We start from the raw sequence: 23,187 nt of genomic DNA, 5'->3' as shown, positions 1-23,187 counted from the left end.
TGCAACAAAGAATAAAAACAAAAACAAAACCTCCAGATGTTTCCAATTATTTCTGGAGGTGAAACTCCGCAGTGAGAACACCTTCTCCAGTGTCACAATCTTGAGCATTCTTTCTTTATAAATAGACGGAATCATTCTCTGTAACAGTACAACAGCACGAGGGAGGCTGCTCTGGCAGGGGCAGGCGTTCTCCAGGGAAAGTGCTCCTGGCCCTCCCTTTTTAACCAGCCCCCACTTGACAGGAGTCCTCAGAGGCAGGACTGGCCAGCCCTGAGCTGATGCCTGAAGGAGTGGCCACAAGCTGGTCTTGGCAAGGCCACTGCACCTCACTGAGCACACCTGCCCAGGCAGGTGTCAGGTGTCAGGTCAGCTTCAGGCCACCAAGAGAGGCTCAGTCTTCAGCACCCTGGTGGTGCTAGTGTCTGCACCAGACTTGACTCTTCTTGGACAGCACCCAGTGGAGATGGCCAATGAGGAGCGGGTGCTGGAGGTTCTGCAGATGTCAAGCTCATGGGAGACCTGGTAATGCTTCATCAACTTCTTGTTGACAAAATTTTTGTGGCCACTGTTCGTTTGGTTCCTTTCTGATCATATTTCTTAACAGCAGTGAATCTGCCCCTATGAAGAGACCGAGAAGAGCGTCTCCAGGGTACTGTGAGGTATGTGAAAGGACAGGCAGAGGCTGCCTTCATGGTACAGAGTCCCAACACCTGTGCATAGGCCTAAGAACTACTCAGTGATGCCCACGAACAGTTAGATACTAGGCAAACACCTGAGCCTTCTAACATTTCCTAGGCCATGCTGTGGGGAGTTTTGGTGTTATGAAGCCCCAATCCTGAGGGTGTCCAAGCCCCTTCATGGCATGGCTGTCGCTCCTTCCTCCTAGTGGTAGCCTCCATCTCTCATGCCTGTTCTGGACGTCTCTGTGGCTTCCTGACCACTGAATGTAGCAGAAGTGACAGCACAAGAGAGCCTTAGCCTCACCAGGCAGCTTCTACCATTGTCCACAAGTAGAGCTCTGGGAATGGTGTGCAGAGGCTGCAGATCAACTTCGTGGTGCCTCCTGAGCAGTGTGTTCCTCCCAAACTTGCTGAAAGCAACGTCTGCAGTCCTTTGCTTGGCCACACCCTGGTAGGACAGGCAGGCCATCATGCCAGCTCATGGTTTCTTGAGCTTTACCCAGAGATGCATCTGCCCAGGATGAACTTTGACTCTCTTTTGATAAGACAGCTCTGTACCTCAGGCCTAAGCTGCCATGTATGATGGGACCCGGGGGCTGAGGGAGGCTAAGCATACTCTGTACACTAGGACTATAATAAAACTGTTGTAGGCCCAGGGCAGGTTACGGAGCTTAGGGGTACCAATCCCTGTTTTCTATTTCTCCCCATGGGAGGTGGAGTGTCCCTCTCCTCCCCTCCCAGTCACTGGGTGGTTGTCTGGTGACTTGTTCTGACTGCACACTATGGAGGAAGTTCAGCCGTTGGTTTCTGACACAGAGCCTTAAGAGGCCTTGCAGCTTCTGCCCTTCAGAATGCTTCTGCCATCAGGTGAATGTCTGTGTGGGAAGAGGCCAGCAGCTCAGATGGGGCCTCAGATGTGTGAGTGAGGCATGGGCCTGCCAGCTGGCTGAGCCCAGGAGAAGCCAACAAAATGCCTTCCCAGTCAATCCAGAGTGGTATGAGGAGTAACTCACCACTACTGTTAAGATAGAAAGTTGGGGTGTGATTGTTACACAGCAATGCTTAACAGTCAGATAGACAACAGGAGACACTGGCATGTAGGACAACCTCATCGACTGTGGTCTGAGTATGAGATGTTCCTCCAAAGCCTCAGGAGATAATATAGCAATAATCAGGGTTAAAATGATTGGATTATGAGACCTATAACCTTATCAGCCAAACTTAATTCAAATGCAGTAAGTGGGTGGCAATGTAGGCAGATAGGACATGGGTGGAGGAAGTGGGTCACTAGGGGAGAGCCCTGGAAAGGTTGGTCTTCCCTGTGTACTCTTCCTCTCCTTCCTGGCCACCATGAACAGAGCAGCACTCCACCATGCCATTCTTTCCATTATGTTCTACCTCACCTTGCACCCAGAGCAATGGACTTGGACCACCATGAAATAAACCTCTGAATCCATGAGTGAAAATAAACCTTTTCTCCTCTAAGTTGTCCTCTTCAGGATTTTTGGTCACAGTGATGAAAACCTTACACTGCAGTCATGCTTCCTGACCTTCCTCTCTTGCCCATGGGACATAATGCTTGGACGGGGTGACTGCTGTGTACTATGACTAGCAGAGCCAGAGCTAGAAATCCTGGCTGGCTGTGGTATTGCTGAGCCACCATAGCCCTGACTGCCTCCGCTGGAGGAAAACAACTCTCTATGTTGAAACTTCTTTCTTAGTTTGGTCAAAAGCATACAGATACTCTTGTCTAATTATAATTCCTTTAAATCTCAAGACACAGGTGAAACCTAAGGACACTCAGCCCTTCTCAACTAGAATTCTATGAGAGAGTCAAGTCCCATAAGGAGCCCATGAGTGGTTCTCCCCTGAACTCCCCCAAGGGTGGTGCCTAGTAGCACTGTTCTAGGTGCATAGGCAGGAACCAAATTTATTCCATCAGTGATGGCTTATGACACTAGGCCTTCATTTACGTGGGAACCCCATCTGAAAACAGACTCTTTCCCTCCCCAGTGACCAACCAAAAGTAACAAGAGGTTACCCCTCACATACAAGACACCAACTTCTACTGATGGAAATACACCTCATTTAACTTTATAAATCTACTCTCTTGGAAGAGGCTTTGAGGTTTACATTGTACCTGCCAAGCTCAGCCACTTCACTGTAAAAAGAGTCAGAATTGTCTTTCAGGTCACCATGATCCCATCACTCCCTGGATCTGCAAAGAGAGTAGCATCTTCTCTGAGTTAGTTTTCAGCAGAGCCACATGGTAAGGAGTCTCAGACCCACATCTCCAACATGGCAGCCACATGTGGCCTCTGAGCATTTGAGATATGGCACATCTGAGTGCAGACTCATTGTGAGTGATGTAAGTACTGCATTAATGAGACTTAGCACGAAGAAGAAAGTTAAATTTCTCAGGAATACTTTATAAATCATTGATTTCTTGTTAAAATTAGGCCCCAACTTTCTTTGGCCCAAGAATTAAGATCAATAATCAATAAATGGGATGGTTTCAAACAAAATGTTTATTCTCAGCAAAAGAAACAATCTGTGAGGTAAATAGAGAGCCTACATCTTGGGAGCAAACATTTACTCCTCACATATCAGATAGAGCACTAATATCTAGGATATATAGAGAACACAAAAAGCTAAGCACCAAAAAAAAATGAAATAAAAATAACCAAATCAACAAATGGGCCAAAGACCCAAACATATACTTTTCAGAAGAGAATAAAAATAAATCAACAAATATATGAAAAAATATTCATTATCACTAGCAATTAGAGAAATGTAAATCAAAAGTACTCTAAGATTTCATGTCACTCCAGTCAGAATGGCAGCTATTATGAAGACAAACAAGAATAAGTGTTGGCGAGGATGTGGGGAAAAAGGTGCACTCTTATACTGCTGGTGGGACTGTAAATTGGTGCAGCCAATATGGAGAGCAGCCTGGAGATTTCTTGGAAAATTGGGAATGGAACTACCATTTGATCCAGCTATCCATCTCCTTGGTCTATACCCAAAGGACTTAGAAACAGCATACAACAGGGACACAGCCACATCAATGTTTACAATAGCACAAAAAATTTACAATAGATAAACTGTGGAGCCAACCTAGATGCCCTTCAGAAGACGATTGCATAAAAAAAGAGTGGCATATATACACAAAGGAATATTTCTCAGCAATAAAAAAGAATAAAATCATGACATTTGCAGGAAATGGATGGTGTCAGGGAAGATAATGCTGAGTTAACCAATCCCCAAAAAACAAATGCTGAATGTTTTCTCTGATACAAGGAGTCTGATGCGTAGTGGGGTAGGGACGGGGAGCATGGAAGAAATAGACAAACTCTAGATAGAGCAGAGGTGTCGGAGAGGAATAGAGTGGACAATGGGTAAGAAATGATGGTGGAATGTGATGGACATCATTATCCAAAGTACATTTATGAAGACACGAATTGGTATGAATATACTTTGTATACAATCAGAGATATGAAAAAATGTGCTCTATATGTATCATAAGAATTGTAATGCATTCTGCTGTCATATATAAATAAAAAATTAATAAAAAAGAATAATAAACTAGATATTCTGAATAAAATTACATATTTTAGTAAAATTAATTTTACTTTTATTTTCTAGGAAAAATGTAAATCTTTAATATATAAAATATAAATATTTTTAAAAGACATTTAAATTTTTATATAAAATATTTTATATAAAATATTTAATATATAAAAATATATAATTTTAATAATCTTCTGTTTTGCTCTCATGGGCAGTAATGATTTAGATAGTCCCCTCTTGGTCACAGGGCCACAAAGCCTCAAAGCTCTGTCTCTTTTTACAACATGAGAAATCATGGCTTCAGTACCTTTACTGAATGTTCACAGTTTTTATAGAGTTCATAAATTGTAAATATACTGAAAACACAGACATGATTTTATTGCACAATTGCCACTGAACATCACTTGTTAGTAATGAATCTAACATCATATATAAACAAAGGAAAGTAAGACATTCTGTAATTTTCTTAAAAAGAATCTTAAACCTATGAGTTGCAATCCAGAGACCAGCTGCCAGTGGCACCAGAACACAGCTTTCAGCATGTTCCCAGGACTTCTGCAGAGACCTGGCATTTTGGACCCTTGCTACCTGGGCATTCCCTACCTTAGCTCCTCCTTTGCCCTTTCACCTGCTCTGTGGTGCAGTCCAGCTAGAGCACCCTTGCTCTCATTCCTCTTTCACCTGAGTTTTCTCACCAGGGACGCACTTCTTGAAACACGTGCAATACACTTCGTCTCTCAAGGTGCAGGGGCTGAGGTGCCTCCTCTGTGTTCCTTTCTCAAGTCACTCAGGACTCAAAATCATTCCCAATGGCAAGTGGGCAGCACCTCTGCTGGAGGCTGCTGCTGTGGAGCCCTGTGGCTGCAGCTTGACTGTAAAAAATGCAGAAGTCTGACCAGCTCTGCGGCTCATACCAGAACAGTGTCCTAACCCATGACCCTTGAAGACTCGCTGAAGGACATCCTGAGGACCTGTAGACTTCATTGCCATCATTTCAACTGAGGACACACTCTGCTCTGGACTATTTTGTTAACACTTGCCCATTCTTACTCCTTTTAAGTGCTTGACAGATGCTGAGGCTGGTAATTCTGGCTGTGCCACATGGCTTGTGGGCTATCCCATTCCTCATCATAGCTCTCCCCACACTGGAGAACTACTGAGAATCTCATTTATGAAAATAAAATTATTATTCTACGCAGTTGTGAAACATGCAGAAGTTTGGCCTGGGATTCATCAATGTTAGTCCTGTTACTGAGATGTGCTTTCAGGTGTTTTGGTCAACACACCTCAGGAAAAGAATTGTGAGGTTTTGAAAACGTGCAGAAAAGAACAATGAAGAGGTTCATTTTATGCTTGTATGTTAAAAAAAATGGTCAGTATAGTAAGAACAAATAGAAAGATGAAATGTCAGTAAATTAATAAAAACAAACACCTGCAAATCATCTATTTCATTGGATCTTATGATAACTGAACCAGAAATCAGCCTGACATCTGCCATCTCCCACATACCACTTTGAGACTGGTTTGTGATTTTTCAAAAAACGAAGCTTAATTCATTACACAGCATATTTTAAATTTATAAAATTTATAAGATTGCAAAAACTAAAAAATATTTTAAGATTTAAGAAGCATTTAAGTCACTTAAGAATGAAACAGACTGACCAAATGTAAAATGTAATGTAAATATCTGTAGAGACAAATTATGAGGAATATTTGTCTAGATACCCTTATCAAAAGTTCTCAATGCAAAGCAGGTGGGTTTTTTAAAAACAGAATTAAATGATGCTTTACATTTTAATTCTAACATTCCTACTATATTTCCAATGTTTTTAGGGCACATTTCACCAGCAAAATTACATTAATGTTGGATTAAACAACTACTTATTTGATTTACTTAATACTTATGACAGGCTAAATCCATTTCTTCTAGTTTAATCTTCTTGTCAATAATGTAGATCTAAATTTATAAAAGTGAAGGTGATGGCTTTGAATTAGGTTCTTTAGTGGCTAAGAACAGGAAATTTCAGGGTACTAACATTGGACATATAGTGACCAATTAGGAAAACGATGAGGGGCATTGTGACTAGGAAACGGATTGCAGCTTTGGTTCTGTCAATGTAATATCTAAGACATCATTTAATCACAACACTAGAATTCATTTCACAGTCACATCCTCCTTCATTTTATATCCAGTGCCCTAGTCCACTACCTAAGTGAGGGGCAAACAGGAGAACAGAGATATGTGGTGGTCTAAACAAGTATCACCAATACCTTCTGCTCCAATACCCTCTGTATGCAGAAAAATCCTCATGGATGGAAGGTTGTTCTCTCAAAATCTATTCCTATTTAGAAGCTATGAATGGGATCTGATATGGAAACAGTGTCTTTGCAGAAATAATTGAGGTAAAATGAATGAATGAATAAATTCATAAATCTAATTTTCCTGGTATGCTAAAAAGAAGAGGCACATTTGGAAACACTAATACAGACTCCCAAAAGTGAAGACAAGAGGTAGAGGTAAAGTGAACATATACATGCCAAGCAACTTTTTTAAGGAGTAGGGTTTGACACCAGAATTGTTTGACACAAGAATTGTGAGAGAATAGAATGCCACTGTGTAAAGTTAGCACATGTATGGTACTTTGTAACAAGAGTTGTAGGAAACTAATACTCCTTCCTAACTGGTTTTCAACTTCACCTGTATGTTCTCCATTCCATATTTTCTGTCAATAATAGCAAAGTAACATGGAAATGTAATTTGAATCAATGTCTCTTTTCTTGAACACCCATTAATAATTTCCCATTCCTTCTGGTCAGGTATGGCAAGTGAGCACCACATAAGTAGCTCATTCAAACTGACACAAGTTAAGTGTCAAATACGTATTGAATTTTGAAGAATTAATATCAAAAACTCTCATTATAAAATATACTATTAATGACTTTATATATATTACATCTTAAATCATCCTATCATCCTATTTTTGAAATAGTAATTTAAATAAAATGCACTTGAAATATTAAATTATAGAAGTGACCACCACTTATGGCTTGTTTTTTATTTCCATTGCACAGTTTGGCTCTATAGAATAATGAATTAACCTTTAAGCACCATGTACAATCCTTGCCTCCTATGGCCCTAATATACTCTGCTAACTTCATGTCATACCACTATTACACCTGCAAATTTACTCCCCTCCCACTAATCTTTCAGTTCCTTGATTGGACTAAAAATTTTCCAACATGAGAAACGTTAACATGCCATTTCTTCCATCAGAAATGTTCTACATATTAAATGTTACTGTCTCGATTTTGTGTGTGTGTGGTTCTGGAGATTGAAGCCAGGGCCTTGGGCATGTGAGGCAAATACTCTACCAACTGGACTATATCCTCAGCCCCAGAGATAAACTTTTTTTTAAGCATATTCCCCTCTCTATATTATTCTCTCTCCTTCATATTCATATTCTCTCTCTCTCTCTCTCTCTCTCTCTCTCTCTCAACCTAATGACTTTCCTTTAACTGGCACCTATCTCTTCTAATCATCTGTTTTTCTATACTTAGCTAACTTTAGCATGAGCAGTAAGTTCCTCATAGCAAGGACCATCTAATTTTCGAGCCATAATAACTCCACACTGTTCTAGGTACATTCTGGGTTCTGGGTACATTCTAGGTGTTTAATACTTTTTTTGAGTAAATGAAGAAGTAGGTGAATGAGAGAAGATGAAGGAGCTTTGAGTGGCATCTGAGATCAGATGGTGAACTTGACACTTGCTGGCCAGGAGTTGATATCGTTGAAGTAACAAGTCCAGTAAAACTTCTGGCATTTATATGGCATATAAATTTGAGTAAGGACAGACTGGAAAAGAAATATGAGCTAAGGAGTTCTTCTCATAATTCTAGGTTGCACAAATGTCTTAAGCTGAAAGAAAAGAAAGATAGAACACTAGTATTGTGGGAAAGGGGAAGACAATAAAGAACAGGTACAAATTTTACATGTGTCTTTGGAATCAATGCTATCACATCAAATGAGAAAGTCATGCATGGACTATGATTTCTTTTATTTGAAGAGAATCTTACATACTCCATTCTCATTCTGCTTGAATTATTATGAGAAATTAATGAGTTGAAGGTAATGGGGAAAATAATAAAAGTAAATGTCTTTTTACAGTAAATGGTCTTCTACAGGATCTAGGGCCCGGACCAGCAGAATATTTGGATACATCAAGTCCCAAACATTCCTACATTGTCAATATCCTGCTTTGAAAACACACATTCTATTTTTAAGGGGAAATTTCCAATACCATTGTACTTATTTGCATGAGGTGACTTCTACAAGAAGTACATTTGTAGTTTTCATCTCTATCTATTACTCACTCCTCTTTATCTAAAAACTGGTAAGTGAATTTGGGTTAAGGTAACATGTTTTGCATGTTATTGATATAACCTATGCACGGGATGAAATCTTAGGCTGTCTGTGCACTAGCTTATAGACTCTTGTCCTGGAGGAGTGTTCTACAATTTTCCCGTTGTGTCTGCAACTCCAGCGGGTAACCTCAGTTTGAAAAATATACTGGAAGCTCATACAGTTGTACTCTAATCCAGATTTTGATTGCATTATGATTTAATGAACTTTCTCTGAATCTTCTAGTTTGCAATTTTTTTCTTCTGTTAGTCAACTTTCTGTCAGTAAGATAATAAACTGAAAAGGAGGAATGGTTTAGTTTGACTCAGGTTTCACTCCACACTTTGGGGCCCTGTGTTTTGGGGACTGTGGAAAGTCAGGACAGTGAGCACATGGTGAATCAAAGCCTCTCATTCTCAGGGTAGTTAAGAAAGAAAGAGAAGTGAAGGGGCCAGGATACTAATACATTCTTTAGGGCATGCCTCCAATGACCTAGCTTCTTTCCACTAGGCCCTACCTTCTAGAGGTTCCACCACCACCCCAAAGTGCCACTGTCTGGCAATAAAGCTTTTAGAATTTAGGCATTTAGGGAAAATTTAATATCCAACCATAATGTTTCTGAATTTCAGAATGCAAAGAAGACTGTTTATTTTCCCCTTTTAATCCTCAAAAAATGTGTGTTTGTGTGTGTGTGTTTGTGTGTGTGTGTGTGTGTTTGTGTGTTTGAATAATTGAACCTAGGATAATTAATAGGAATGACCAATAAAATAAGTGTAAATCCCTAATGCAACCTTGAAAATTCTTTCTATAGAAAAAAACCCTGTATTACTGAAAATAGAAACCAGTCTGAAATGATAGTCTGGAAATATGGCAAAGATTCTTGAAGTTCTTTCCTGATATTTTTATTGAGGAAGACAGAATATAATACCTTGCCTATTTTATCACAACTGTTTAAAAGAAAGACTTTTGTTTTGAAGAAGATTCATTCTATGGGATTGTGAGTATTTTTATTTTATGGAATTGATTAAACTTGAATCTTTAAAAAAATTCTCATAATAAACTATGAAGTGACACAAAATTCTTTAATGCAGTCACTCACTAACATTCATTTAATTCTGATGACAGCATTGCAGAAGCACCAGCATAAGGGAGACAAGAAGAAGATCACTAACCACTTGCAGAATCAGCACAGCCTGACAGGTTGATAGTCAGCTAGCAAACCATGATTCCACGAATCAAATTTCACTAGAAAATTCATGCACACAGATAAAATTTTACTGGTAAACTCAAGAAGTTCTAACTGTGATGAAATGCATTATCCACCATTTTTTCTTCAACACACTCATAAGCAAAAGTAAAAATATACATTAAAATAAAATGCCACCTCCATATGTATAGAGCAAAGTCTATATAAATCTATATCTAGTATGGCAGATATTAAGAGACTGTTTGTGATTAGTGGAATTATTTAGTTGCTTTTGATATCTGTTTATTCATAATAGAAGTGGTATGCAAAGACATTTAAAGCTGAACTTAATTGACTGCAACAAATATTTAATAAGCATATATATTTTTTATTCATTCACCAGTAATCATACTATATTTCACTATGGAAACTAAACTGAGTTCATTATTTATAACTGTGCAGATATACAATAAACTTTTATTTTGCTTAATATCTGTTGTATTATTTTGTACATGGATGCTTCTCAACTTATGATGATGTTACATCCCAAGAAACCTAACTAAGTTGAAAAGTTTGTTTGAAAAAAAAATGCATTTAATTCCCCTCATCCACTCAACATCACATTCTATCAATACATATATTACACTATGGGTTGTTTACCCTTGTGACTGTGCAGCCATCTGTGAGCTGCAATTCACTTCTATTGCCCAACACTGTGATACTATCATATTGCATACCATTAATCCAGGAAATTATCAAAATTCAAATTTTAAAGTGTGGTTTCTACTGAACACCAATTGCTTTTGTACCCTTGTGAAGTCAATAAATCACAAGGAGAATGCCCATAAGTGTGGGACCATTTGTATTTTAAACTTATTATTTCTAGGACACTTTTGGCCAATTTTTCATCGTGAGTCTGTTTTGAATCCAACTACTGAGAAGGACTCCTATCTACTGTGCAGCTAGTGGAGAAGAGGTTCAGGCTCTGTACAAAGACAGTGATGCGTACTCATATGTAATTGCTGTAGAGGGTGTGATAATTAAGTGCTCCTGTCCTTGCTGTTTTATTGCTTATAGTTCACAGGATAAAAGACTTCCAATGAGGATGCATACATTGGTCTACAGCTACAAATTTTTATAAATTATACAAAGGAATGTGAGCAAAAAAATAATTGAGAACTGTATTAGACAGAGGGATTGGAAAATGCTAGGGAGTTGGAAAATGGGGAAAGAGTTTTTTCCTCCCTTGACAAATTGATGAATGTATGGATTGAACAGAATTTAGATGGGGAGTTTCAGAATTATGACAAGTTCTGCTAAGTACTGAATTTCATGTGTAGATCAGTGGGAAATCAGAGAAGTGTTTTATATGCTTCATTCTGGTTGCTGTATGTAAAAGAAAATCGAAGTTGGAAAGAAGAGAATTTCGATAATACTGTCTAGAAGAAATCTTTTGGCAAGAGGAATAGAGTCCTTCATATTTTATTGTCATGAAAAAATTAAAAACTAGTCATTAATGACATGAGTAGGTTAAAGAAAAGGAACATGCCAAGATTGACTCCAAATTTCCTATTCTGAGCAATGGGAGGCTGACTGGTGGTGGCTTTTCTGGTATGGGAAATGCCTTCAGAGTGGCAGGTTCAATTGGAGACAGAAGTACATAGGAAATAAAAAACAGGACAAACTGAGAATGAAGGTGAATGGATGATTGTAACTATATTGAAAAGTGAGAAAACTGTGAGACATTTTAACAGGTATTTGGTAGTCTAAGTTGGTGGGACACATTGCAGAAAGGTATAAATAGTGCTACTAGCTGGGGTAAGAACACAAAATATCTTTACTTGAGTGCATTCATCTTCCAGATGAACATGGACTCACTAGATTTCTGCTCAGCACTCCCCATTGCTTTGTTTGCACAATATTTCCTGTAAACTTGTTCTGCTTCCTAAGCCACATGGCTATTGCCAGAGCTGCCACGCAGGAGGGTACAATCAACTGTCAAGTTTCATTGATTTTTATGGAATATACCCTTTTCCCAAATTGGAATGTAATGTTTTATGGCAATTTTGGTAAAATGAGTAAGAAAAACAAGTGAAATCCCTTTTGTGTCACTTGGCTATAAAGTAATAAAGTGTGAGAATAAACCATAGCTAAATTTATGCTCATGAAAACCAGAGAACCAGATGATTTTGGTTTCTAAAAATACAAAAATCAAAGAACAACAGAGAGGAGAGTGCTGAGAAAGAAAATTAACATAATTTGAGTTAATAACAGTTGCCACTGGGGTCCAGCCTCAGTCTCATTCTTGGTTTCCTAAGCCACTTCAGTAGTCATTTAATAAGTTCCCATTATTGTTAAGGGAGCACACACTCTCTTTCTGACAATATACAATCAAAAGATACCCAGGAAAGAGAAAAATGATTGCACAGAAATCACGAATTTACCAAAACACAATAAATAGTGGTAAGATCATGAATAGCAGTTTTCAAACCAGTTTTGTTTCCTGTTTTAGTAAGAAAAAAATCTTGTTTATTTTTGTAGTTAAGTCTTAGGAATTAAGAAATCAAAAAACAAAAGTTTAAATATACATGTTATGTGATCAGAATCCATGTATATCCATATTTCTAGTAAATTTACATGTTGACTATTGTCCTTCCTATTTGTGTCCAACTGGAGTACCCACACAATGAGCAACATTGAGATCAACAGTTTTACAATTCTCTGACCATCTCATTTACTAAGCATCAGAGACTAAACATAATTTCTTCAATAGAGTTTGTATACATGCACATGAGTCCAATTTTGCTATTTCAGCACTGTAAACAATATATAAAAAATTAAATCTCAAATTGCAAAAGAAGTTAAAGAAAAATTCAGCTGATATAACAATTAGTAATAGGAAAATGTATTAATAATTCACAAAAAACAGTTTACCCATTATTTTTCCTAAGAGAATCATATATAACTATTCTGTCACTTGAATTTAATAACTTCATAATTTTTTGGCAATTTTTTAAGCAAACTGACACATCAGAATACAAAACAGAAAAATATCAATTTAAGCAAAGAAAAATTATAAGTCTTTTCTACAAAAGACTTATAAAGATCTAAATGGCTATAATTCCTCTATCTATTTGCAGAAACACATAATGGAATCTTTATAAATCTGCCATGTATATCAATATCTACATAAATATACACAGATATAGATACGACACATTAATGGCAAATGATTTGAACTGTGTGTGGGATCAGCAGAGCTTATCAGACCATGGCATGATATGTACCCCGCATTTTTAAGAACTGAATGATGAAAGACGGTCCCCTAGCAACAATCTGAGGTGGAAGGTAACTGAGTGGACAGTTCTCAATACTCATGGTTGTAAGCTTGCTGCAGAGAGCCAGCTCAAAAGGAAGGCTATGTAGGTTAGGGTTGTCATTCAAATACAGTTCTTCAAGGTTTTCCAGTGTACCTGTTTTATTTTTAAAATCAATAATTAAAAAAAAAAACATTAGTCACTATACAAAGGTGCTAGTGGGAATTAATATATAATACATATTTCCCACTCTTCTCTCCATTTTAAGACACTTAGAACCATCAGTCTCAAACTTCACTACATATACAACTTATCTGGGGAGATTTTCTAAAACCCTGATGACCAGGTCACACTCCATAACAATTTATTCAGAACCTCTTCTTTTATGCTTGGTTTTTTGAAAATGCTCCAACTCTAGAGATCTTTTTGAGACAGTTTGGCATTCATGTGTGTGTTGGTGTGTGTGTGTTTGATATAGATCTTTCATGAAGAAAGTTACCACATATTTGGTAGGTAAATCAAAATAAATTCATGTAGTCTTTCAAAAAGTTTCCTTACACGATTATGGTTATTTTTACACATAAGAAGTTCCAGTCTTCCAGCAAGAGTTTGTGTAGATTATTCAAAGACATAAAACTAAAAAGTGAGAGATTCAGATTTTAAATTGCTAAAAATCTCCCAAACCATTGTTTTTATTGTTGTTGTTGTTGAACCTTTGTTTTTTATATATTTATATGTGGTTCTGAGGATCAAATCCAGTGCCTGACACATACTAGGCAAGTGCTCTGCCACTGAGCCACAATCCCAGCCCCCCAAAAATATTCTTAATTACTAATCCAATACTGTTTTAAGCACATTATAGATGGCAGGACAGTATACATAGAATTATTAATTTAAGAACTCACAGTTATTTACTATGTGACCTTAACTAACTCTGTGTAAAACAGTATTACAACCTTCACTTATAAAATTAAAGGTGGTCATAATTATATGAGATAATGGATATAAAAAGATTTAGCAAAATTCTAAAATGCACCCAAATATTAATATTAATCAAATATTATTATTGAGCCTAAATCCCAACAATAATAATTTGTTTCAATTCTGTGTGATTTTTCAAATTTAGCAAAAACAGAAAATAATTCTTTTAAATTAAGATTTCATAAAACACACCTTATTGGAAATATAAACATACCATACTATATTCAAAAATACAATATTAATCACAATACCCCATGGTGAAACAATCAAAGCACCCACTAACATTAAGTATCAGTACTCCATAAAAAAAACTCACAAGGCTAATATAACCTCAGCTTACAAAAACAGATTTATCTGAAATACTGTGTGAAAATACAACAGTAGAGTTAATAATACATAGGGGTCCTACCAATTTCCTTAGGAAGATGATTAAGCAGGTTATCTCCAAGGCTTAGATGTGTGAGATTGGTAAGGTAACCAATGCTTCTGGGAAGAATGGTCAACTGGTTGTTTGTCAAGACTAAATTCTAAAAAAAAAATAACAATTAAAAAGTTATATACACATTTCCTACAACTATATAAATTTAAAATGATACTTCCACAAAAAAATAAAATAACAGGGAAATTAAATCAGATGAGACTTAGTAAGTTACAGGATCTTCTTTCAAAAATTATCATTTGCTAGAAATATAAAAGGAGATTATGTGAACTTAAAACTCAGCCCTAATCCTATAATAGAAAAATCTATCTGGTCCAAGAATTAAAAAATGGTGAAGAATTAGAAAGATGAATTCCAAAAACTCCAATCATATGCTTATAAAGCCCCTGACATGATTTACCTGTAAATCTTTAAGATAACCAATTTCATTTGGCAAGGATTCTAATTTGTTCTCCTCTATATCCAACTCTCTTAACTTCTTAAGGTTTCCAAGACCTTGGGGAAGCTTCTTTAGAAGATTGTTTGATAATATTAGAACCTACAGAGAAACAATTGACAGTTTGATAAAACATGATATGGAATTATATATATGTGTGTGTGTGTGTGTGTGTGTATTTCATTTTTATACCGGACATATATATGACAACTGTGTGACTTAAAAATTTATAAGCAATGATAATTTTCCAAACAGTAAGTATTAGGATAGGTAACATTTGATTAAATTACATAAAATATTTAATTTACTACTCTAAAAATTTTCAAACCCAGTAGAGTTATTGGAAATAATCTTTTAATGTCAAAATTAAACTAAAAATTTGACTATAACTAAATGATAAAAAATTTAAAAACATTAAATTTTTCATGAATATCATATATTAATCTATCTGATACTGACAAGTTGCAAATGTCTATGAAACCACCTGTTGTAAACAATCACTTAAGGAAGGTCACAACTGACAATCCACGGTATTTATAATTTGTGGTATTTACTACATTTCAGGCATTCTAAAAAAATAAAATTGGGGGATGGAGGAAGATGTCCTTGTTTTCTAATAAATTATAAACTACCAGAGGAGTAGGAGTCAGTAATGCAATGGGGTTTTGAAACAAGCACTAAGAAGAAAGGTGTTCAGAGACTTCTAGCTCATTTTATATCTTCTTATTTCACCCATGCTTTCAATCACACAATACTATTTCATCTTACCAAATTAAATAAACAAGATTTAAAAAAAAAACATGATATAGGAAAAATTTTTAAAAGTTGAAGTACTATTAGTAAGCTTTACTCATCAAAAAGATGAAAACTTTAGGGACTCAGGCAACAGTGATTATCCCTGACTAAGAAGGTGAAAATAAGATGGATATTTATTTATGTGAATGAATTTTTAAAGAAAAAAGAGGATGATAAGAGTTAGATGCTGGAAACAACTGGAATAAACATACAGACCTGAAAACATGCTAGATTTCCAACAAATAGCAGGTGAGTGATTTAGGATGGAAATTAGGTCAACATCATACAGTAAAAGGTTCTAAATGCCTGTCTCATGTATCCATAATTATTATGGTAAACAAGATATGGTTTTTAAAAAGAATTCAGAAAAATGGCCTAAAGATGCTGAATTTTAATACCCCTTCCTTCAAAGTTATATTAGAGCATTCAAACCTACCACCTTTTAGTGGGCAATGGTAATACTGAACCTAGACTAACTCATTTTCAGTAGTATTAAATATTAATGATTAGTATTCAGAAGTATTGAGTCTAGACTAATTGATCCAGTCCTGCATCATCCTAACAAGGTCATATGTTTAAGAGAGTTCTTATTATCATCACTTTTAATTAAGATCTTCAAAGAGAAATCACTTATTTTATATAAGTAGATAATTGAGAAAGACTGAGAAGTTTAACATGCTCACTAATACACTCACCTGAAGAGAAACAAGACCAGATAAATCCTCAGGGATCATTCTTAGCTGATTATTGGCTAAATTCAATTCTATCATGATGGTCCAAGTTCCAAAGTCCAATGGAAGTAATGTTAACTGATTGTCCTGGCAAAGACAAAACGCAGCATTTCATGTGGAACCATTAAAACAAAGCTCCATGTGTACAGTCTTTTGGAAAAAAATCTTAAACCTTATTCCCCTTCTCGATATCTAAATCAGGGATTTACAACCAGCAACTAAAGCATCGATTTTCCAAGATTTTTGCATAGTACAGAGATTTTGCTTTGAAGTTAAAAAGGAAGTTTGTTTCCTATGTGAATGAGTAATGGAAATATAAAAATACTACACAGAGAAACCACTTCAGAGTTCAAAGATAATAGTCATAAATTTGATGTTTTATTTCACAATAATGTTTAGAAACCATTGGACAAAATGTGACTGTTCAAATTGAGATATGAACACCATGAAAGAAGATACATGGCCGAAAGGAAACCCAGGCGAGCTCAGGAATAGAAGAGATGTTGAGCAGAAAAAAAGAGAAAAGGGATGGGGATACGGCTCAGTTGGTAGATGGCTTGCCTCCCAAGCACAAGCCCCTGGGTTTGATCCCTAGCACACACACACCCTCTAAAAAGAGGAAGACAGAATTCATTCATCACTAAATAATAAAAACATGATGGAGTGCCATGATATTAATTAAGCATTTTAAATTACCTTTTCCCTGCTTTTACATGTTCACTTTTTTATATTTTGGATTGAATCCAGGGGCACTTAACTACTAATCCACACCCCAGCTATATTTTTTTTTAAATTTTATTTAGAGACAGGTCTCACTGCATTGCTTAGGGCCTCAGTAAGTTGTTCAATCTTCCTATATCAGCCCCCCAACCTGCTAGAATTACAGGTGTGTGCTACCATGCCCATCAAATTCAACCCTAAATAAACTATTACAATGGTAATGGAAGGAAGAGGGTGATATCCCCCTTGTCCCAGTTGGGTATCAATGTGTCAAGATGTTAACCAATTGGTCATGGATTTCTTTTACATTTTTTTAAAAAAATATTTTAGTTGTTAATGGACCTTTGTTATTTAATTTATTTATATGTGGTGCTGAGAACCAAACCCAGTACCTCCCACATTAGGCAAGCACTCTAACATTGGGCCACAAACTCAGTCCCATCTTTTATGTTCTTTTGTTAGTGTATATTTCTAATTTTTTTCTGCAACATTTATGGATCCTTGTGTCTTTTTACACAAAATCATCAATATAAGAAATCCCAATCAGTGAATATATATTTAAAAATCCAGTTTATATTTTCTAAATTGAAATTTATTATTTATTAAAAATATTTAATATTATCTATCCATGCCCAGACTACCAATAGGTACAGTATGATAAAGTATTTTTATTAAGAAATATTTACTATAGGTGCTTATATGAGGAAGAATACAACAAGCTTCATTTTGATTTTTTTCAAAAGAAAGTTTTGTGTAACCTTTACAAGTTTGAATAGAAATTTAGAAAAAGTGCTATAAAGTGTTTTACTAAAAACAACAATCCTTTCCAAGCTAACATACTGTAATAATGTCAAACTCATAAAAGTGCATAATCAAATATAAAAACTAATTAATATTGGGATCACTATGTTCTAAATCTATTATTACAAAATGAATACACAGAATTAATCTTATTTACCACTACATTACTGTTACTGCATATATTAATTATGTAACTATATTAAAATTTTTGTTTGTAATAGGATTTTGAATTTATACTACTTCAGTAATTATGTGCTTCCAAATTACCATAAAAGATACATACTATATTTACGACAAAGTATAGACAGAGTCAAGAAATTGTAAATTTAAATTATAAAGAACAATAATGTGTGACTGGCTCATCAAAGACAGAAAGATATTGAATGATATAATATAAAGAACCCTGTACCTAGATTAAAAAAATCTAGGAAGCTGAATTCCTGCCTCAGCCATGAAATAGCTGTATGGCCAAATAGACTGTTTTCTCTGTGTAGAAAGTTTACTGAAAATTAAATCACTGGACTAGATAAACCACCATTTCTTCACCTCTTTCACAATAAACTATTACAAATGTGAGATCCTTTCACTGGACAGTATAGAGATAAGAAATAAAAAGAACTGCAGATCAGAATTACTTATGGGTGGTCTTTAAAGAGATACATTTTAGAAAACACTGACTATATATGTACACATAAATACCTAAGTATTTACTGTATTTAATCATACTCTAAACAGCTTTAAACTGTATGTATGCAAATAATTTTTATATGCTGTGACTTCCTAATTCTTAATAAACTAAGAATATTGTAACTGGTATTTAATATTCTTCTAAATCTGAGCATCAATTTTGGTGGCTCTGCAGTATTCCACTTTAAAAATTTAAATCCCTAAGAGTAATAATAATTTGGTACCTTTAAAACTGTTCTGCAATAAATATACCTACAAATATACTTTAATAAATCCTCATGATTAATTTTTGAGGACAAAATCCTAGGGTATTATACACAATTCTAAAATACTTTTTATCTGATAAAAACTGTCCCCAAGCGGCTGGGGTTGTGGCTCAGTTGTAGAGTGCTTGCCTAACATATGTGAGTCATTGAGTTTGATTATCAGCACCACATATAAATATATAAAATAAAGGCCCACTGACAACTAAATATCTCCCCCCACTCTGTATGTGTGTGTGTGTGTGTATGTGTGTGTCCCCTAAGTAGACTTCATCAACAAAGTAAAATGACACATAACCCACATCATTAGAGACAGTAGAATATCAATGCATTCGTAATTCCTCCTTTCCTCCTGATACAAAAAGTTTACCTTCATATTTAGTTTTCTTAATGCTTTTGCTCTAGAGAAAATTCCATATGGGATTTTATTGATTTGATTGTGTTCCATGTTGAGGGAACAGATGGTGAAAAACTGAGCTGGACCACCCACTGGATATGACTGGAAGTAATTTCTAGCCAAGTTCAAATTGTTCAGTTTCACAAGACTGCATAAAAGGCTCTGTTAAAAAAACCAAGCATAAATCTAAATTAGAACTGAAAAAAACTTCATTTGAACAGAACAGCAAATTCCAAACACAAATGCTTCAAGGCCTTGCAGGTAAGGATCTACAGAAACAGGTTAGGCTGGTTCTGTGACACTTCCTCCAGATAGTCAATACTCAATTCCAGCAAGCCGTTGTCTTGCCTCATGGAAATTGTGAAGTCAGTGCACTCAGATTTTTCAGATTTCACAAGAAATCAGGAATTTTTTCCCTTTTTTTGAATTTTTGGCTTTAGTTTATTTAAATCACTCTATAACATAAAGTACACATTGGTGACTGAGAAGTATCACAAGGTGGCTAGTTTGAGAGTGCTATGCCACTTACTGTAACAAACCCTATATAGGTTTTAGTTATATAACTATATAAATTAGTAGTAAGATTAACATTAGTATTAAGATTAAGCTGGAGTTTTAGCTCAGTAGTAGAATACTTGCCTTGCACACATAAGACCTTGAGTTTGATCCTCAGCAGCATGTAAAAATAAATAAAAATAAATAGTAAAAAAATTCACATAATTCCTGTCACAGTATAAACCATTATTCAATAATTTAACGTTCTTTAGGAATACTAAATTGAGAAGCTGATTATACTTCTTGATATACTATACCACATTCCTTTTTATATGGTAAAATTTGAAGGAATACAAGTACCTATTAAGCAAGTACTTACTAAACACGTAAACTCATATGTTCCTACTTTAGTTTCCCACTACATAAATAAACTGCTAAGTGTGTAAATATAAAGAAATCTCTGCCTTTAAGAACATTAAACATTTTTAGAGATATAAAGCACAGATAGGAAGCACTTAGAAAATAATGCACAATTGGTATATCATCAATAATAAATTACACAGAATAGGTGCTCATTATTTAGGCTGGATCAAGGAAGAGCAACATTAGTAACCCCTGGAAGGGCATTAGAAATTGAGATTCTAGGCTGACTCCCACAGAATTAATATGCATTACAACAAACTACTCTGTTGACTTGCATACCAATCTTTAAGAAATACTGTTTGTTATTGGTTATTCAAATAGTTTTGAATCAGTCTTGCCTTATCATTTAATAGCTTGTGATTTGGAGCAAACCATTTTTCTTTCTTCTTTTCTCTCTTTCTTTATTTTCTAGTACTGGGGATTGAACCCAGGGTTCCTCCACCTATGAACTATATCCTTGGCATTTTTCTTTGAAATTATCTTAGAGTTTCACTAAGTTGCCCAGGCTAGCCTTGAACTTGTGATCCTGCTTCAGCCTTCCGAGTAGCTGGGATTGCAGGTGTGCACCACTATTCCTGTTTGGGTAAACTGTTGTATTAATACTTGGTTTATTCACTTTTGAAATGATAATGCCTTACTTTATGGGTTGTAGTGAAGACAACGGAGACAAAATACACAAACAGTTTTACCATACCAACATATAATAACTGCTAGAATTTTAGAACCCCTATTTAATTCCAAAGTAAAGAAGAAATACTAGAATACTTAGAAATGCAGAAAATAGACTGCAATGAAATTTTGAAAGATCAAAAAAGAAATCAGAATTCAGAACAGGAAAAAAAAACCAATCTAGATTAAGTAAAAATATAAGCAAAAAGAAACAAAGCCGACTGAGAGTATGTGGGTTTAAAATACCATTCAAAATTCAGCTGTTGGTCCTCCATGAAGGCATGGTACCTGAGATGTCAGTTATGGCAATATAAAAGGAAGGAAGAAAATAACCATAGAATTGAAAGGAATTATCTATTTAATAAATATTTTATTTTCACACTAAACATTAAAAATCTATCCTTAGCATCTATTTTTGCACACAGACAAAATGTGAGCACAAGAACAGTGCTTAAGAAAACCTTATATGACAATTCAAGAAAAATGTCTTTAATCTGCTTTATCACAAACAAGTTTTATTGAGACTCATTGCAAAAATGTTATTCTTAAACTGACAAACTGCTGAACTGATATTCTTCTATGACAAAATATTGATATTTTATTATACTAAGAGTACAAGAAGACTTCTCTTCAACACATTTAAAAAAAATTTTGTAGTTATAGATGGATAGAATGCCTTTATTTTATTTATTTTATTTTTATATGGTACTTAGGATCGAACCCAATGCCTCACACATGCTAGGAGGCAAGTGCTCTTCCACTGAGCTACAGCCCCAACCCTCTTCCATGCATTACTTATATCACACTGTGAAACATAGGTGTTTATCTTTCCTTTACAGTCACATATATCTGGATTCCTATCTTAGGTCTTCTACTCATCAACTTTGGTAAATTGATTAGATAATATCTCTCCCATATTTTCAAAAAAATGTTTATGGTAACAAATCTGACTAAAATAAAACCATCTGTCTTTTCCCCCTATCTATTCAATAAGAATATTCCCAACAAATCATAGGAAGATACTGAATATAAAATAATACATGTAGAGCTCCTAGCTTCATGTCTTGAGCATATGTGCTTAAAGTTATAGTTTCATTTCCTTATGTGCATTTAATCTTGCTAAGTGAAATATGCTAGTCTCAAAAATTAAAGGGTCTAATGTTTTTTCTCTCATATGAGAAAGCTAAAGCAAAATAAGGAAATGAAGGAAGAGAAGATTAGTTTCATAAAAAAAAGGAAAGATCAGTAGACTAGAAGGAGATTGAGAGGGTGAATGGAGGGAAGGGAAAGGGGTATGCAAAGCAATGTTAAAGTCATGCTATATACACACATAAACATAACACAAGCTATTTCAATTTTATGTATAAGTAGAAAGAACCACTCAAAAGTGAACAAGTACGTGAGCAAAAGAAAATCACTAGCATACAGGAAGGAAAATGGGGGAAGGGGCATGGGATGTAAAGGGGAGGAGCCTGAACTAAAATCGAGTTCCATGCATGTATGAGTTTGTCAAAAGTAACCCAAGTACAGCATATAATTGTAATGGGGCAATGCGTGTGCATGCACAGACACACACACATACACATACACACACACATATATACGTATATATATACACACACACACACACATATATAAGCTTCCCCTCACTGACAATAAAACTGGGGCAATATATACACACACATTTAAATTGAATATCCACTTTTTGAATTTTGATATAGACCCAGTCTTTATACTTATGTATATGGATATATATTAAAACCAGTCATTCTTAATTAAGCTCACAAAACATGTCCAAATATAATCTCAAAAACAACTAGTCAATGTGCTAATTACTTACCCTCTTATGGATACAAGTCATTCATTAGCAAGAGGGGTGACATTAAACAAAAGAACCTCATACATTTTGATCATGTGTAAATTACTATGATCAAAGACAAAAATCCAGATATTCTGGTTCTCAGAGCTGTATCTGATATCTGTGGATTTACTCCTTATCCCATTCAACCTGCTGCCAGCAGAAGTACTCTTTTGTCATAGGTAAGAGACTGTTATAGTAGTCTTAATGAACTGATGCAGTCTAGAAACTGCAATTGTGGGAAACTCATTTCCTCTCCACCCACCAATACTACAGATTGAACCCAGGGGCGTTCTTACCACTCAGCCCTTTTTATTTTTTTTTAAATTTTGAGATAAGA

General features: G+C 35.4%; 1 protein-coding gene across 2 annotated transcripts in view; it reads right to left on the bottom strand.

The window, feature by feature from the left end:
• Nucleotides 1-13,099: 13,099 nt before the first annotated feature.
• The window catches only part of LOC124109261 (leucine-rich repeat protein SHOC-2-like), a 32,324-nt gene continuing 22,236 nt past the window's right edge, over nucleotides 13,100-23,187 (bottom strand). For both annotated transcript variants that reach the window (XM_046467775.1, XM_046467777.1), the window contains 5 exons: nucleotides 19,376-19,564; nucleotides 16,499-16,621; nucleotides 14,973-15,110; nucleotides 14,543-14,660; nucleotides 13,100-13,308 (listed from right to left, as the gene is read on the bottom strand). In XM_046467775.1, the coding sequence (XP_046323731.1) occupies nucleotides 13,100-13,308; nucleotides 14,543-14,660; nucleotides 14,973-15,110; nucleotides 16,499-16,621; nucleotides 19,376-19,564 (777 nt within the window). The remainder of the gene's footprint in view (nucleotides 13,309-14,542; nucleotides 14,661-14,972; nucleotides 15,111-16,498; nucleotides 16,622-19,375; nucleotides 19,565-23,187) is intronic.

This window comes from Marmota monax, unplaced genomic scaffold (genome assembly GCF_021218885.2).
Source record: "Marmota monax isolate L192 unplaced genomic scaffold, Marmota_monax_Labrador192_F-V1.1 WCK01_AAM20220418_F8-fsc00299, whole genome shotgun sequence".
NCBI classification, from domain to species: domain Eukaryota; kingdom Metazoa; phylum Chordata; class Mammalia; order Rodentia; family Sciuridae; genus Marmota; species Marmota monax.
The sequence above is the reverse complement of the archived record's forward strand: the minus strand, read 5'-3'. Positions and strand labels throughout refer to the sequence as shown.